Source organism: Mastigoproctus giganteus, chromosome 4, assembly GCF_048544385.1.
Source record: "Mastigoproctus giganteus isolate SK-2022 chromosome 4, ASM4854438v1, whole genome shotgun sequence".
Classification (NCBI taxonomy): Eukaryota; Metazoa; Arthropoda; class Arachnida; order Uropygi; family Thelyphonidae; genus Mastigoproctus; species Mastigoproctus giganteus.
This window is the reverse complement of record NC_143578.1, coordinates 30,669,045-30,686,970: the sequence shown is the minus strand read 5'-3', so window position 1 is coordinate 30,686,970 and position 17,926 is coordinate 30,669,045. Positions and strand designations below refer to the sequence as shown.

Sequence of the window (17,926 nt, the reverse complement as noted above, 5' to 3'; positions counted from 1 at the left end):
ATATCCCATCCTCGTTATAGTGCTAATTTGTCCATCCTTATAGTGCTGATTTATCCATCCTCCATATAGTGCTGATTTATCCATCCTCCATATAGTGCTGATTTATCCATTATAGTGCTGATTTATCCATTATAGTGCTGATTTGTCCCTCCTCCTTATAGAACTGATTTGTCCATTCTCCTTATAGTGCTGATTTGTTATCCTGTGACCTGTTTATGCTATCGACAAGAGCTCTTAGAAGGTAAGCAATTCATGTTGAATGATGAGGTGAAAAATAAGGTGAAGTGGGGTTGACATTTCGAAACTGGAATACAAAAATTCACAGCTTCCCTCAATAACTCCAAAAATTCTTATGGCCCTCTTCACAACGTGACTGAGTTAGCCAGTCTCAGGCGAGGATTGCATGTTTTTCCCCAGAAACTCTGATTTTTCGTCCAGCAAACAAAACGGACCAAATAATGCAAGCGCGGTCGCAATATACTGACGCCTGATAGCCTTAGTTTCTTTAGAGTTTAACATATGCCCAATAAATAATCTTTACAACTTTAGAAAGTGATAAAGAAACGGAATGAAAGGAAGGAGATTTCTAATTTATTACATATAAGGGGGGAAAATCTTTTTTTTAACTTAATTTCTCTTCGACAGATGGCACTTGCATCGCCTTAGCCAGAGAGTATGTGTAGTGGAGTCAGAAAACAAAAAGGAAAGTGCATTTCCTATTTCAGAATTAGGTATATACCACTGGCGTGCCATGGATTAGCACTTATTTAGCAGTACTGTGACTAGAACCACGATAAAGTTAAACGTGTGAACTACTGTACTCTGCTGCTGTATCCGAACATTCCAACAATGGGTTCCCCTAAAGCTCAGAAAGACTCCTCGTTATAGTGCTACGTCTTTTTCTCCCCAGTATTAATTCTTGCATTCGTCCCTCATGAACTCTAGGATCGGCCCTGTATTCTGTGATCGGTTTATATATTTTCTTCAATCAAAAATTATGCAACTATCACTCAAGGCCGCGATATGGCAGCGATATGGGAAAAAAAGTTCCTCCTATCTCGAAAGGAAGTACATGTATTCGTCAAATTTGGCTTGGAAGAACGGAATCAAATCCGTGCTGATTTCAACGCCTTAAGATAGTGCTTTTCTTACCATCCCCCCCTTCCTCCCATTGAATCAAATCTTAATAAACTTGGGAAATGGAGTTAAAGTATTAATTAGTCTGTACTCGACTACACAGAACAGCCCTTCGAAGTAGCACAATTGGTAGGATCGTCGTCCTGGTTAGAAAAGACCTAGAGTTCGAGTCCCGTCGATGAAGTGAGAGATTTTTATGGGCCTTTTTAACAACGTGGCTGAGGTCGGTCTCAAGCGAGGGTAGTGTGTTTTTTCTCCTTGCTTTTTCATACAGAAAATGGACCTCAGAATACATGCAAATTGCAGACAATATACACTGAGCAATATGGCCTTAGTCGCTGATGCTCCTAAAACCCAACTACTACAACAACAACAACAATACGCAGAATAAGGACACGCCGCTCTCGCTGACAAGGTTGACCTTCAATATTTAAGAAGTACCATCATTGGCTGGAAGGGAAACCAGACGAAAATGGGAATTTCATTGTTGTCCTATTTCAAAAAATATGTTAGTATTAAGTTTTATGTCAAATCTTCCCATTCTATGGTTAACTTTTATAAATATGAGTAGAGTATGTTGTTGTTATTGGGTTTTAGGAGCATTAGGGCTATGGCCATATTGCTCAGTATACAGTATATACTGTCTGTAAATTGCGTGTGTTGTGTGGTCGATTTTCTGTTTGCTGGACAAAAAACTCGAGTTTCCGGGAGAAAAAACCATGGTACCCTCGCCTGAGACCGATTAACTCAGCCATGTTGTAAAAAAGATCCATAAAAATTCCACTCATCATCGACGGGACTCAAACCCATGTCTTTTCCACCTGGTGTGGGGAGGATGACTATTCTACCAACTGTATTACCCACGAGGGAAATAGAGCATGCGGGTTTGTACATAAATTAGCTTTTTCTTTTTTGTCATATTTACGAGTTTTTCTTGATTTTGATGATTATCCGGGCAAATTATTTCCCAGCTGTCCCAGATATTGGAGTCTATTATAGTATTGTTTTAACCATTATATTTTAGGTAATTAGTATAACAAAGACGCTATTTTTTTCCAAGTTTAGTAAATCACATCTAAAGTAATATCTTGTTTTCTTTTTCTTCTTTTTTTTTTTTTATAGGGGCATTTCTCATTCCTTATTTAGTAATGCTATTTCTTGCCGGCAAACCCATGTATTTTATGGAATTAGCATTCGGACAGTTTGCTGGACTGGGACCTCTAGCGATATGGTCCTGTTTACCTATAGCCAAAGGTAAAATAAATTTATTGTTATTTTTTATAATTCTAAATGAAATTAATAAAACAAATTGTAATATGCAAGGTTTGTTTAAAAATTCTCAAAGCTGATTCTGTGAGAAATCAGTTTTCTTATCAGTAGCGTTTGGCTATATTAAAAGAGGAGCAAAAATAGGTACGCCATACTCATGAGAGCGTCATTGGATTCAGGGAAGGTCCCCAGTGGATCAAAGGGAGAAGTGAGTAACTATAAAGTTGTAAGTTGACTTCTGTTCTGGGAAAATAATGGGGTCGGTGATCAAAGAAGTAATACAGGATCACTTCAATAGGAATACAGCAAAAAAGGACTCAGCAATAAAGGGACTGAATGCAAAAAAATAATTTTGACATCATATACTTATTAGACTTCAGAAAAGTTTTTAATACTGTTGCACGTAAAAGACTGTTGTACGAATTGGAGCAGTGTGGCATTAGGGGAAAGTTGCTGCTATGATAAAGGGATGATTGAGGGGTAGGAGACACAATGCTTACGAATGGACACTGCTGTTCTTGTACTAATGTTATTGGTGTTTTCTCTCATGGTTCACTGATGGACCCATTTATGTTTTCAATATTTATTAATGATATTGATGAAGGCATATCTCTAAGAAGTTTTTTCGTAGATGATACAAAGTTGGCGAGATGGTTAATGACAGTAATCAGGGCAAGCTCCAGCAATAAGATTTAATAGAATTAAGCAGGTGGTTGAGAAATGGAAATTGAATTTTAACAGTGACAAATGCAAAGTATTGCATATGGAAAGCAGTAATCCCAACATCTTGGGGAAATTTTTCTCTGAGCAGTGCAGACAGGCTTCTAGGACAGCACATGGGGTTTTGTTAATGATATACATGAATTTTGTCAGCAGTGATAAGTAGGTGATTAACCCAGTGTATAAGACTGGGTTAGGCCAAATTTTGAGTACTGCATACAGGTGTGGAAGCCACACTTTAAGGAGGATGTGGATCAGTTGAAACGGGTGAAGAGAAAAGCAACAGTCATGGACACAAAAAAGGATCCTTCGGTTATGCAAATTGCAGTGTCTGAAAACTAGTCACCTGAGAGGAGACCTTATTGAAGTGTTTTGTGCATCACCATCATTTGCCACTATGTACTATGACGCACTAGGCAATGGTTGGCCACTATATTATAAATAGATGTTATAAATAACTGTTACATAATGCAGTCACAGTTGTTACTTAATGTTACATAATGTAGTCTACAGAACGAAACGATGTGCTATCTAAAACTGGCTCTCATTGTGTACATATATCAAATACCCTACACATGTATATACACGCTTTGGAACTGTTCACTCCCCTCGCAAAAGATGATTAAATAATCCAGGGAAAGGCCGTCTCCAGTTTCTAGCCCTGCTTTTGTTTTTTTTTTTTTTTTTGTTTTTTAAATTAAAACCCCAAACACGAGAGGTATTAGAACCTATAGTACTTAGTAAAAGAAGATATTTATTAATTTGCTTGCTTTTATTATGATTTTTTTCCCCAATAAATAAGATAGTAATTTATTTTTAAAAAAAATTAAAACGTTTTCTTCGTTGTAAACTTGAAAATAAGCGAGAAGACAGCCCTCTATCTGATTTAAAATTTGTTATCGATTAAAAAATATATAATAAATAAAATAATATTTTTATAATATCAGTTGATCACCAGAGGCCGCTACTGCTTAACATTGATGTTTTCTTTTGTAATTCACGCATTATAGTTTCTTGATCCCTTTTCATGGATATACTGTACAGCTAATGATGACATCAAAGTGTTTCTATCTTAATAGAAAGAAAAGCTGACGTAAGCAAAATATCTATTATTAATAGAAATTTTAGAACTGGGACATTGAAAAAGAAAATGTCGGTTAGCACTTTGCATACAGATGTCAAATGTCGAAAGAAATTTTTAGGTGGGGAGATAACAACAAAATATCAATTCACCAAACATACTAGCAATTGATGGCAGAGCAGTGAAGTTTGTGAATGTTTTAAAACCACAATTAGCAGTAAAGACTTTCTATAAAAAGCCACATTTCCTAGAATAGTCCCAACTCTTGGAAGGAGTCCACCTTGATGCTAGAAATATCCATTTTTCTTTTAGAATATTAACGACCATTTCGCAATTTCACAAATATGCTGTGCGACATGTTATTGTTCCTTCCGCCAACTTTGTCTGTAGGACGCCCACTTGGCGTCCAAATGTCGGATGCACATTTCAGGCTGCGATTGATACGGAAGCACAAAAGCCAAACGATTATTGAGACTTTCGTCTGAGAGAGAAAGAGAGAGACAAAGTTTATTATTTTTGTTCGATTTAAAAAATAAATAAATGTTTTTAGCTATAATAAAAGGATAAATGTTATGTTGATGCTAATTGGTTAAAAAATTATGCGAACGTTCGCTTCTTTATTTATTATTATTTTTTTTTTCATCACTGATTTCCTTTTCCTTTCTATCATTTCAGGTATTGGATTTGCTATGGTGACTGTATCGCTTACTGTCTGCATATATTACAATGTCATTATGTCGTATACAGTTTTCTACATTTTTTCCACTTTCCAAAGTACGGTGCCATGGAGCAGCTGTGACCCTACATGGGCCAATGGAACGCAGTGTCATGTGAGAAGTCAAATAGTACGTGCCAATTCATTATACATGATTATAAACTTTATATTTACTTTTTTCAAAGCATAGTTCCGTCTACTGTAACTGAGAGTGGTACTATAGTGTTTAATGCCCTCTCTCGACAAAATAATGAACTAACTACTTTCTATGTTTAAATTAAAATTATATAGTGGGAAAGGACGTTAGGTGGTTGTTTTCCATTAAGATTATCACTATATTTAATACTACTCTTATACCATGTGAAATTAATAATATAATTTATTAAGCTATGCGCCTAAACTACTATACATTAAGGTGACGTTTCAGGTATCTTACCGATACCCATCATCAGAGTCTGGTGATGGGTATTTTAGTAGTTTAGCTTAATAAACTATATTATTAATTTCATGTCATATAAGAGTGGTATTAAATATAGTAATAATCTTAATAAATGTATGTTTATCTAGATTTTTTATTATTACGACAACGTTACATAAAGGAAGAAGTAATTTTCTCAGTGTCTTAAGGATAAAAACCTCGTCTTAAAGTGACAGTTTTTATTTCTCTTTCAGTCAAATGAAACTAGTCGGAAATCACAGACATCCAGCCAAGTATATTGGGAGTAAGTATCATAAAAGTACATATAATTACTTTTATCTTTTATTACTATTTCTTATTCACTTGTGACAACTGCTAGAATCACAGTCAACTCAAACGCACGTACTACTGTACTCTCAATGTTCACCATTCAGGCACTGGCAAAAATTATAAATAAATAAATAAAAATAATTTATTTATTATTATTATTTATTTTTTTTTTTTGAAGAGTAAAAAGTGTGCAGTGAGTTGTGTTTGTAGTTTCCGTTTTGCTCTAATTTATTTATGGCATACGAATGTGTTTGTTGATGCTCAGAATTCTTGCATGAAACTAGAAGAGTATAGTGTACAGGAAAAAGAGAAGTTACACGAGACCTTCCTGACCTAATCAGATATTTATACTAGTTTCCGAGTGAAGTGGATTGTCTTTCAAAACTATCTATAAAAATCAAATTATTTGGATCCTCAATGAGCAGAAAATGTTATATATACAGTAGTGGACAAAAAAGAGTGACAATATCAAAAAATATTGAAAATGTTTATCTTTATTTGAATAATTTGATCTCAAACTAATTACGAATGTTTTAAAATTATATATATATATATATATTATTATTATTTTTTTTTAAATATAAATGTCCTGTATACATTAGTGGACAAAAAATGGCATGAAAAAAAAAAAGTGCATTTTCATCAAATAGAATGCAATATTTGGATCTCAAAATCATAACGAATTACGAATATTTTAGAATTATATATACTGTATATTTTTTTATAAAGTGCAATGATTTATAAAATCCAAATCTCCAAAGCAAAATCGTCATTGAGAGCAGAAAATGTTCTATGTACAGTAATGGACAAAAAAAAGTGTAAATACCTAAAAAATTTAAATTATAGTTTTGTTAAAAATATAAACTTTTTTAAAATATATTTCTTTAAATGTTAATCCTAATTTTTGTATTATATATTTAACTATTATATATTTCTTTTCTATTAACCTCTCTCTCTCTCTCTCTCTCTCTCTCTCTCTCTCTCTCTCTTATTCCGAGCAAATGATATTCTAAGAACGAGATGCTTATTTTACAGATTTCCAGAAATGCATACACAAAAATAAATATTCGGAAGCAAAAAACATTTAGGCCAATACATCAAATACGCAAATGGAATATAAAAAGGAAAACAAACAACAGAACTCGTAAATGCGAAAATTTGAAAGAGTTAATAACATATGTAGGTTTATAAATAGAATGAGTGTTTTGCTGAGGATTTTTTATTGTTTTTTCGAAAGCAGCTATCCTGTAGAATCTCAAATTACAGAAAACTGAAGCAAAGAAGTAAGAAATACGCTATTTTAAAGTATAAACACAAAAATGTAGATAATTAAATATAAAGTTGTTTTTTTTAATTATATAAAAAGAATGGTAAAAACAGCTAACGTTACAGTTTGAACAAATTTAATAATAAATTTTATTTATTTATTTTTAATAAATTCGCGCATATTTCTCTTAAAATATTAAATTTAAAAATTTGTTTTACGCTAGTTGATTCATGCCTCAACTACAAATAAATCACAATTAAAATAACATTTTTCCTACTTTACACTTAAAACTTACAGAAAACGCTGAAAGTGTAAAATAGTAAATGTTTCAATAAAAATATTGAGATTTTTTTATTTTATTGAAATATTTTTATTGAGACTTTCTACAAGTCTGTTTGAATATTTATTACTGAATGGAGAACTGGCATTGAAAAAACAGTTCGGATGCAAGGAAATATTCCAAAATAAACATGGGAAAATTCCATATTATGCACGCATACCCTAATAAATGCTGTACTGTTCTTCAAATTTCATTTACTGTCACAATGAAACTACTTTCTTCTTCCTCTATCATCATGTGCTCTATTGTCATAATTACCTCAGCACGCACGTTGGCAAATGGGTTGTGCGATAAATGTATAAAAGTATACTGAGTTGGCTTTGCATTGGCAACACCTAGCTGGCACATTTTGATATAATTCAGCCCATACACGCCTTGGTATGGTTGGTTGTCCTGTAGTAGTGCTACCCATGCGTTGAATAAAGTTTCCAATAATGTCCGCACATTATCAGGTGTATGGTCATAGCATCGAATGTCCTTTTCCCACTAGGTCCTATAACATGCTCAATTGAGTTGAGATCGGGTGAATTGTTAACTGGATTACATTCACTGTCATGTTCCTGAAACCAGTTATCAACCTATTGGATCTTGTGGCATGGAGTCTTATTGGTAGACGTCCGAGTTGTGTGAATACTCTGTCATTGAAGCGTGCATTGTTCGGTGACCATAGAAAGATATGGGTTCCTATCGAGTCGTTGATGAACTGTGATCAGAGAATTGGGCATGCCATGGAAACAGTCCCCCAAACCATAACACCACCGCCTCTAACCTGCCAAACACCAACAGTGCATCTAGGTGCTGTGGCCTCACGTTTCTTTTTCAACAAGACGACAGATTTCCATGTTCAATTCTTATGTCATCATGAGTATAAGTACCCGTGACGACCGTCCACTGCCATAGACTATACGATGCATAGTCCATGTGGATATTGATATTGCTGTTCCTATGTTATACGAGACACATGGCGTCATCACAGGTGTCGACCACACGTGGTTGTTTCACGTGTATCCTTTGGTTGGTTGTCCGAATACTGTTCAGCCAGTCATGGTAGACTAGTGACACCACAGAACTAGAGAACTTAACTATTTTAGTTGTTGTCCAGAAACTGGCACCTGCGCATCTTGTCTCCAGAATCATTCCACATTCGAAGCCGAACAGACCTCGATGTCGACCCTTTCTTCCTCGCAGACCTCAAAACTGATCGCCATGTGTGCGAACTATAATCTTATATCACCGACTCTGAGCCTTCATCAGCGTCCATTCCTACACAAGGGGAAGCTGCTAATGCAAATTCTCATTTTATTGTGAGAATTCTAAATTCATCAACTCATATATAGAAATTCGAGACATGTGTTTGACATTTAGATTATCTTCGAAGATGTTTAATGGTAAATCTGAATTAGTACACTAATATTGGTACTGCTATTAATGCATTTTCTTTCTTTTTTTTTTATATATAATACAGACGTTATGTGTTGCAACTTTCTACTGGTATTGAGGATCCAGGGGGCATACAGTGGCAGTTAGTTCTTTGTTTGTTATTTTCGTGGATGGTGGTCATTGCTTGCCTTCTTAAAGGGATCAAAACATCTGGAAAAGTATGTTAAAATATTCAGTCGTTCTCAATTTGAACTGAACCCATATAAATATATTTTTTTATTATGCTAATCTTACAATTATCATTTATGAGGCTTGGACCATTATAGCATTATCCTTCGTATTTTCTAGGTGGTGTATTTCGCTGCAACATTCCCTTATGTTGTTCTCATTACGCTACTAATTACAGGCTTACTTCAAGAGGGCGCTATGGATGGAGTGTTGTACTTTATCACGCCAACTTGGGGGAAACTGTTGGACATTCAGGTGATGTCATTGTTTAGTAGTTATAAAATTTATTCTGCATAAAAACATCAGTGTTCTCGTGTAGGGAGAGATAGCAATTATTTGTAGTGGGGCGTGAAAACTAACGCGATTGAATGTTCCCTCTAACAATTGGTTATCATACGCAAGAACAAATAGAATGGGAAGCTGTTTTCTGTTGAGAACAAAAGGCAAATCATGGCAGTCCAAATAGCGACAATGTTACCCAACATTCTCGCCAGTTAAGATCGAACAGTATACGATCGATTTGTTAACTTTCCGTAAAATCAAAAAAGGTTAATAGAGATATTTCATATCAACATTATAATGGCTCCTATCTTCAATTTAAGTGTTTGCAGTGACTAGCCAGGAAACAAAAGAAAGGCCAGGTATTCTGGTTGATAGCACAACATTCCGTACTATTCCTGATTGGTTGTCAACAACCAATAAGCTTCCTGAATAAATTAAACAATTCCAGAGGAAGATTACTTTTTTCTTTTCATGAAATGAAAAGACATATTTGGAGGTGATGGTTTAACATTTGTTTTCGATTCTGCTTTTTTGTACTTTTTATTTATTGATTTTTATAGTTACATGCGAAGCACCATTAAATTATTTTTTGTGCATCTATCGTTTTGTAAAAATGGAAAAATTTGATTTCCGGAATTAATATCGCTAATAATATAAGTAAAATGAAAATCTCACCCATCAATGGCCCGTTGGTCTAGGGGTATGATTCTCGCTTTAGATGCGAGAGGTCCCGGATTCAAATCCCGGACGGGCCCAGGACTTTTCATTTTATATACATATATATTTTTTTTTTCTGTTTTTGTATAGATTAATAGAGTCGTAATAATCCTCGGTGGATACTGGACTCACTGTCAGTAGTTGTCGCCAAACCTCAACCAAATAGAATACACTGAAAGTACTCTTGTTAGGAGGGCTAGAACTGTGATATAAGTAAAATGAAAATCTCACCGATCAATGGACCGTTGGTCTAGGGGTATGATTCTCGCTTTGGGTGCGAGAGGTCCCGGGTTCAAATCCCGGACGGGCCCAGGACTTTTCATTTTATATACATATATATTTTTTATTCTGTTTTTGTATAGATTAATAGAGTCGTAATAATCCTCGGTGGATACTGGACTCACTGTCAGTAGTTGTCGCCAAACCTCAACCAAATAGAATACACTGAAAGTACTCTTGTTAGGAGGGCTAGAACTGTGATATAAGTAAAATGAAAATCTCACCCATCAATGGCCCGTTGGTCTAGGGGTATGATTCTCGCTTTGGGTGCGAGAGGTCCCGGGTTCAAATCCCGGACGGGCCCAGGACTTTTCACTTTATATACATATTTTTATTTTATTCTGTTTTTGTATAGATTAATAGAGTCGTAATAATCCTCGGTGGATACTGGACTCATTGTCAGTAGTTGTCGCCAAACCTCAACCAAATAGAATTCACTGAAAGTACTCTTGTTAGGAGGGCTAGAACTGTGATATAAGTAAAATGAAAATCTCACCCATCAATGGCCCGTTGGTCTAGGGGTATGATTCTCGCTTTGGGTGCGAGAGGTCCCGGGTTCAAATCCCGGACGGGCCCAGGACTTTTCATTTTATATATATTTTTTTATTTTATTCTGTTTTTGTATAGATTAATAGAGTCGTAATAATCCTCGGTGGATACTGGACTCACTGTCAGTAGTTGTTGCCAAACCTCAACCAAATAGGATACACTGAAAGTACTCTTGTTAGGAGGGCTAGAACTGTGATATAAATAAAATCAAAATCTCACCGATCAATGGCCCGTTGGTCTAGGGGTATGATTCTCGCTTTGGGTGCGAGAGGTCCCGGGTTCAAATCCCGGACGGGCCCAGGACTTTTCATTTTATATATATTTTTTTATTTTATTCTGTTTTTGTATAGATTAATAGAGTCGTAATAATCCTCGGTGGATACTGGACTCACTGTCAGTAGTTGTCGCCAAACCTCAACCAAATAGAATACACTGAAAGTACTCTTGTTAGGAGGGCTAGAACTGTGATATAAGTAAAATGAAAATCTTACCCATCAGTGGCCCGTTGGTCTAGGGGTATGATTCTCGCTTTGGGTGCGAGAGGTCCCGGGTTCAAATCCCGGACGGGCCCAGGACTTTTCATTTTATATATATATTTTTATTTTATTCTGTTTTTGTATAGATTAATAGAGTCGTAATAATCCTCGGTGGATACTGGACTCACTGTCAGTAGTTGTCGCCAAACCTCAACCAAATAGAATACACTGAAAGTACTCTTGTTAGGAGGGCTAGAACTGTGATATAAGTAAAATGAAAATCTCACCGATCAATGGCCCGTTGGTCTAGGGGTATGATTCTCGCTTTGGGTGCGAGAGGTCCCGGGTTCAAATCCCGGACGGGCCCAGGACTTTTCATTTTATATACATATATATTTTTTTATTCTGTTTTTGTATAGATTAATAGAGTCGTAATAATCCTCGGTGGATACTGGACTCACTGTCAGTAGTTGTCGCCAAACCTCAACCAAATAGAATACACTGAAAGTACTCTTGTTAGGAGGGCTAGAACTGTGATATAAGTAAAATGAAAATCTCACCCATCAATGGCCCGTTGGTCTAGGAGTATGATTCTCGCTTTGGGTGCGAGAGGTCCCGGGTTCAAATCCCGGGCGGCCCAGGACTTTTCACTTTATATACATATTTTTATTTTATTCTGTTTTTGTATAGATTAATAGAGTCGTAATAATCCTCGGTGGATACTGGACTCATTGTCAGTAGTTGTCGCCAAACCTCAACCAAATAGAATTCACTGAAAGTACTCTTGTTAGGAGGGCTAGAACTGTGATATAAGTAAAATGAAAATCTCACCCATCAATGGCCCGTTGGTCTAGGGGTATGATTCTCGCTTTGGGTGCGAGAGGTCCCGGGTTCAAATCCCGGACGGGCCCAGGACTTTTCATTTTATATATATTTTTTTATTTTATTCTGTTTTTGTATAGATTAATAGAGTCGTAATAATCCTCGGTGGATACTGGACTCACTGTCAGTAGTTGTTGCCAAACCTCAACCAAATAGGATACACTGAAAGTACTCTTGTTAGGAGGGCTAGAACTGTGATATAAATAAAATCAAAATCTCACCGATCAATGGCCCGTTGGTCTAGGGGTATGATTCTCGCTTTGGGTGCGAGAGGTCCCGGGTTCAAATCCCGGACGGGCCCAGGACTTTTCATTTTATATACATATATATTTTTTTATTCTGTTTTTGTATAGATTAATAGAGTCGTAATAATCCTCGGTGGATACTGGACTCACTGTCAGTAGTTGTCGCCAAACCTCAACCAAATAGAATACACTGAAAGTACTCTTGTTAGGAGGGCTAGAACTGTGATATAAGTAAAATGAAAATCTCACCGATCAATGGCCCGTTGGTCTAGGGGTATGATTCTCGCTTTGGGTGCGAGAGGTCCCGGGTTCAAATCCCGGACGGGCCCAGGACTTTTCATTTTATATACATATATATTTTTTTATTCTGTTTTTGTATAGATTAATAGAGTCGTAATAATCCTCGGTGGATACTGGACTCACTGTCAGTAGTTGTCGCCAAACCTCAACCAAATAGAATACACTGAAAGTACTCTTGTTAGGAGGGCTAGAACTGTGATATAAGTAAAATGAAAATCTCGCCGATCAATGGACCGTTGGTCTAGGGGTATGATTCTCGCTTTGGGTGCGAGAGGTCCCGGGTTCAAATCCCGGACGGGCCCAGGACTTTTCATTTTATATATATATTTTTATTTTATTCTGTTTTTGTATAGATTAATAGAGTCGTAATAATCCTCGGTGGATACTGGACTCACTGTCAGTAGTTGTCGCCAAACCTCAACCAAATAGAATACACTGAAAGTACTCTTGTTAGGAGGGCTAGAACTGTGATATAAGTAAAATGAAAATCTCACCGATCAATGGACCGTTGGTCTAGGGGTATGATTCTCGCTTTGGGTGCGAGAGGTCCCGGGTTCAAATCCCGGACGGGCCCAGGACTTTTCATTTTATATACATATATATTTTTTTTTCTGTTTTTGTATAGATTAATAGAGTCGTAATAATCCTCGGTGGATACTGGACTCACTGTCAGTAGTTGTCGCCAAACCTCAACCAAATAGAATACACTGAAAGTACTCTTGTTAGGAGGGCTAGAACTGTGATATAAGTAAAATGAAAATCTCACCGATCAATGGACCGTTGGTCTAGGGGTATGATTCTCGCTTTGGGTGCGAGAGGTCCCGGGTTCAAATCCCGGACGGGCCCAGGACTTTTCATTTTATATATATATTTTTATTTTATTCTGTTTTTGTATAGATTAATAGAGTCCTAATAATCCTCGGTGGATACTGTTCTCACTGTCAGTAGTTGTCGCCAAACCTCAACCAAATAGAATACACTGAAAGTACTCTTGTTAGGAGGGCTAGAACTGTGATATAAGTAAAATGAAAATCTCACCGATCAATGGACCGTTGGTCTAGGGGTATGATTCTCGCTTTGGGTGCGAGAGGTCCCGGGTTCAAATCCCGGACGGGCCCAGGACTTTTCATTTTATATACATATATATTTTTTATTCTGTTTTTGTATAGATTAATAGAGTCGTAATAATCCTCGGTGGATACTGGACTCACTGTCAGTAGTTGTCGCCAAACCTCAACCAAATAGAATACACTGAAAGTACTCTTGTTAGGAGGGCTAGAACTGTGATATAAGTAAAATGAAAATCTCACCGATCAATGGCCCTTGGTCTAGGGGTATGATTCTCGCTTTGGGTGCGAGAGGTCCCGGGTTCAAATCCCGGACGGGCCCAGGACTTTTCACTTTATATACATATTTTTATTTTATTCTGTTTTTGTATAGATTAATAGAGTCGTAATAATCCTCGGTGGATACTGGACTCATTGTCAGTAGTTGTCGCCAAACCTCAACCAAATAGAATTCACTGAAAGTACTCTTGTTAGGAGGGCTAGAACTGTGATATAAGTAAAATGAAAATCTCACCCATCAATGGACTGTTGGTCTAGGGGTATGATTCTCGCTTTGGGTGCGAGAGGTCCCGGGTTCAAATCCCGGACGGGCCCAGGACTTTTCATTTTATATATATTTTTTTATTTTATGCTGTTTTTGTATAGATTAATAGAGTCGTAATAATCCTCGGTGGATACTGGACTCACTGTCAGTAGTTGTCGCCAAACCTCAACCAAATAGAATACACTGAAAGTACTCTTGTTAGGAGGGCTAGAACTGTGATATAAGTAAAATGAAAATCTCAACCATCAATGGCCCGTTGGTCTAGGGGTATGATTCTCGCTTTGGGTGCGAGAGGTCCCGGGTTCAAATCCCGGACGGGCCCAGGAGTTTTCATTTTATATATATTTTTTTATTTTATTCTGTTTTTGTATAGATTAATAGAGTCGTAATAATCCTCGGTGGATACTGGACTCACTGTCAGTAGTTGTTGCAAACCTCAACCAAATAGGATACACTGAAAGTACTCTTGTTAGGAGGGCTAGAACTGTGATATAAATAAAATCAAAATCTCACCGATCAATGGCCCGTTGGTCTAGGGGTATGATTCTCGCTTTGGGTGCGAGAGGTCCCTGGTTCAAATCCCGGACGGGCCCAGGACTTTTCATTTTATATATATTTTTTTATTTTATTCTGTTTTTGTATAGATTAATAGAGTCGTAATAATCCTCGGTGGATACTGGACTCACTGTCAGTAGTTGTCGCCAAACCTCAACCAAATAGAATACACTGAAAGTACTCTTGTTAGGAGGGCTAGAACTGTGATATAAGTAAAATGAAAATCTTACCCATCAGTGGCCCGTTGGTCTAGGGGTATGATTCTCGCTTTGGGTGCGAGAGGTCCCGGGTTCAAATCCCGGACGGGCCCAGGACTTTTCATTTTATATATATATTTTTATTTTATTCTGTTTTTGTATAGATTAATAGAGTCGTAATAATCCTCGGTGGATACTGGACTCACTGTCAGTAGTTGTCGCCAAACCTCAACCAAATAGAATACACTGAAAGTACTCTTGTTAGGAGGGCTAGAACTGTGATATAAGTAAAATGAAAATCTCACCGATCAATGGCCCGTTGGTCTAGGGGTATGATTCTCGCTTTGGGTGCGAGAGGTCCCGGGTTCAAATCCCGGACGGGCCCAGGACTTTTCATTTTATATACATATATATTTTTTTATTCTGTTTTTGTATAGATTAATAGAGTCGTAATAATCCTCGGTGGATACTGGACTCACTGTCAGTAGTTGTCGCCAAACCTCAACCAAATAGAATACACTGAAAGTACTCTTGTTAGGAGGGCTAGAACTGTGATATAAGTAAAATGAAAATCTCACCGATCAATGGACCGTTGGTCTAGGGGTATGATTCTCGCTTTGGGTGCGAGAGGTCCCGGGTTCAAATCCCGGACGGGCCCAGGACTTTTCATTTTATATACATATATATTTTTTTATTCTGTTTTTGTATAGATTAATAGAGTCGTAATAATCCTCGGTGGATACTGGACTCACTGTCAGTAGCTGTCGCCAAACCTCAACCAAATAGAATACATTGAAAGTACTCTTGTTAGGAGGGCTAGAACTGTGATATAAGTAAAATGAAAATCTCACCGATCAATGGACCGTTGGTCTAGGGGTATGATTCTCGCTTTGGGTGCGAGAGGTCCCGGGTTCAAATCCCGGACGGGCCCAGGACTTTTCATTTTATATATACATTTTTATTTTATTCTGTTTTTGTATAGATTAATAGAGTCGTAATAATCCTCGGTGGATACTGGACTCACTGTCAGTAGTTGTCGCCAAACCTCAACCAAATAGAATACACTGAAAGTACTCTTGTTAGGAGGGCTAGAACTGTGATATAAGTAAAATGAAAATCTCACCGATCAATGGCCCGTTGGTCTAGGGGTATGATTCTCGCTTTGGGTGCGAGAGGTCCCGGGTTCAAATCCCGGACGGGCCCAGGACTTTTCATTTTATATACATATATATTTTTTTATTCTGTTTTTGTATAGATTAATAGAGTCGTAATAATCCTCGGTGGATACTGGACTCACTGTCAGTAGTTGTCGCCAAACCTCAACCAAATAGAATACACTGAAAGTACTCTTGTTAGGAGGGCTAGAACTGTGATATAAGTAAAATGAAAATCTCACCGATCAATGGTCCGTTGGTCTAGGTGTATGATTCTCGCTTTGGGTGCGAGAGGTCCCGGGTTCAAATCCCGGACGGGCCCAGGACTTTTCATTTTATATACATATATATTTTTTTATTCTGTTTTTGTATAGATTAATAGAGTCGTAATAATCCTCGGTGGATACTGGACTCACTGTCAATAGTTGTCGCCAAACCTCAACCAAATAGAATACACTGAAAGTACGCTTGTTAGGAGGGCTAGAACTGTGATATAAGTAAAATGAAAATCTCACCCATCAATGGCCCGTTGGTCTAGGGGTATGATTCTCGCTTTGGGTGCGAGAGGTCCCGGGTTCAAATCCCGGACGGGCCCAGGACTTTTCATTTTATATATATTTTTTTATTTTATTCTGTTTTTGTATAGATTAATAGAGTCGTAATAATCCTCGGTGGATACTGGACTCACTGTCAGTAGTTGTCGCCAAACTTCAACCAAATAGAATTCACTGAAAGTACTCTTGTTATTAGGGCTAGAACTGTGATATAAGTAAAATGAAAATCTCACCCATCAATAGCCCGTTGGTCTAGGGGTATGATTCTCGCTTTGGGTGCGAGAGGTCCCGGGTTCAAATCCCGGACGGGCCCAGGACTTTTCATTTTATATATATTTTTTTATTTTATTCTGTTTTTGTATAGATTAATAGAGTCGTAATAATCCTCGGTGGATACTGGACTCACTGTCAGTAGTTGTTGCCAAACCTCAACCAAATAGGATACACTGAAAGTACTCTTGTTAGGAGGGCTAGAACTGTGATATAAATAAAATGAAAATCTTACCGATCAATGGCCCGTTGGTCTAGGGGTATGATTCTCGCTTTGGGTGCGAGAGGTCCCGGGTTCAAATCCCGGACGGGCCCAGGACTTTTCATTTTATATACATATATATTTTTTTATTCTGTTTTTGTATAGATTAACAGAGTCGTAATAATCCTCGGTGGATACTGGACTCACTGTCAGTAGTTGTCGCCAAACTTCAACCAAATAGAATTCACTGACAGTACTCTTGTTATTAGGGCTAGAACTGTGATATAAGTAAAATGAAAATCTCACCCATCAATGGCCCGTTGGTCTAGGGGTATGATTCTCGCTTTGGGTGCGCGAGGTCCCGGGTTCAAATTCCGGACGGGCCCAGGACTTTTCATTTTATATATATATTTTTATTTTATTGTTTTTGTATAGATTAATAGAGTCGTAATAATCCTCGGTGGATACTGGACTCACTGTCAGTAGTTGTCGCCAAACTTCAACCAAATAGAATACACTGAAAGTACTCTTGTTAGGAGGGCTAGAACTGTGATATAAGTAAAATGAAAATCTCACCGATCAATGGCCCGTTGGTCTAGGGGTATGATTCTCGCTTTGGGTGCGAGAGGTCCCGGGTTCAAATCCCGGACGGGCCCAGGACTTTTCATTTTATATACATATATATTTTTTTATTCTGTTTTTGTATAGATTAATAGAGTCGTAATAATCCTCGGTGGATACTGGACTCACTGTCAATAGTTGTCGCCA

The 17,926-nt window shown here is 37.2% G+C and overlaps 1 protein-coding gene and 16 non-coding genes across 17 annotated transcripts in view; all 17 read left to right on the top strand.

Annotated features, from left to right (window-relative positions):
- LOC150086522 (sodium- and chloride-dependent glycine transporter 2-like) overlaps positions 1 to 17,926 on the top strand; it is a 63,031-nt gene that overhangs the window by 11,542 nt on the left and 33,563 nt on the right. The window contains exons 3-7 of the mRNA XM_090371453.1: positions 2,260 to 2,391; positions 4,883 to 5,052; positions 5,595 to 5,644; positions 8,743 to 8,875; positions 9,006 to 9,140. Coding sequence (XP_090227579.1) covers positions 2,260 to 2,391; positions 4,883 to 5,052; positions 5,595 to 5,644; positions 8,743 to 8,875; positions 9,006 to 9,140 — 620 coding nt within the window. The remainder of the gene's footprint in view (positions 1 to 2,259; positions 2,392 to 4,882; positions 5,053 to 5,594; positions 5,645 to 8,742; positions 8,876 to 9,005; positions 9,141 to 17,926) is intronic.
- On the top strand, positions 9,851 to 9,922 carry TRNAL-UAG (transfer RNA leucine (anticodon UAG)). Its single transcript has one exon. It is a non-coding gene; the product is annotated as a tRNA-Leu (tRNA).
- On the top strand, positions 10,396 to 10,467 carry TRNAP-UGG (transfer RNA proline (anticodon UGG)). The gene has a single exon. It is a non-coding gene; the product is annotated as a tRNA-Pro (tRNA).
- TRNAP-UGG (transfer RNA proline (anticodon UGG)) lies at positions 10,668 to 10,739 on the top strand. The gene has a single exon. It is a non-coding gene; the product is annotated as a tRNA-Pro (tRNA).
- On the top strand, positions 10,940 to 11,011 carry TRNAP-UGG (transfer RNA proline (anticodon UGG)). The gene has a single exon. It is a non-coding gene; the product is annotated as a tRNA-Pro (tRNA).
- TRNAP-UGG (transfer RNA proline (anticodon UGG)) lies at positions 11,212 to 11,283 on the top strand. The gene has a single exon. It is a non-coding gene; the product is annotated as a tRNA-Pro (tRNA).
- On the top strand, positions 11,484 to 11,555 carry TRNAP-UGG (transfer RNA proline (anticodon UGG)). The gene has a single exon. It is a non-coding gene; the product is annotated as a tRNA-Pro (tRNA).
- On the top strand, positions 12,028 to 12,099 carry TRNAP-UGG (transfer RNA proline (anticodon UGG)). Its single transcript has one exon. It is a non-coding gene; the product is annotated as a tRNA-Pro (tRNA).
- On the top strand, positions 12,300 to 12,371 carry TRNAP-UGG (transfer RNA proline (anticodon UGG)). The gene has a single exon. It is a non-coding gene; the product is annotated as a tRNA-Pro (tRNA).
- Positions 12,573 to 12,644, top strand: TRNAP-UGG (transfer RNA proline (anticodon UGG)). Its single transcript has one exon. It is a non-coding gene; the product is annotated as a tRNA-Pro (tRNA).
- Positions 14,477 to 14,548, top strand: TRNAP-UGG (transfer RNA proline (anticodon UGG)). The gene has a single exon. It is a non-coding gene; the product is annotated as a tRNA-Pro (tRNA).
- On the top strand, positions 15,020 to 15,091 carry TRNAP-UGG (transfer RNA proline (anticodon UGG)). The gene has a single exon. It is a non-coding gene; the product is annotated as a tRNA-Pro (tRNA).
- On the top strand, positions 15,292 to 15,363 carry TRNAP-UGG (transfer RNA proline (anticodon UGG)). Its single transcript has one exon. It is a non-coding gene; the product is annotated as a tRNA-Pro (tRNA).
- Positions 16,110 to 16,181, top strand: TRNAP-UGG (transfer RNA proline (anticodon UGG)). Its single transcript has one exon. It is a non-coding gene; the product is annotated as a tRNA-Pro (tRNA).
- On the top strand, positions 16,656 to 16,727 carry TRNAP-UGG (transfer RNA proline (anticodon UGG)). The gene has a single exon. It is a non-coding gene; the product is annotated as a tRNA-Pro (tRNA).
- On the top strand, positions 17,200 to 17,271 carry TRNAP-UGG (transfer RNA proline (anticodon UGG)). Its single transcript has one exon. It is a non-coding gene; the product is annotated as a tRNA-Pro (tRNA).
- Positions 17,743 to 17,814, top strand: TRNAP-UGG (transfer RNA proline (anticodon UGG)). Its single transcript has one exon. It is a non-coding gene; the product is annotated as a tRNA-Pro (tRNA).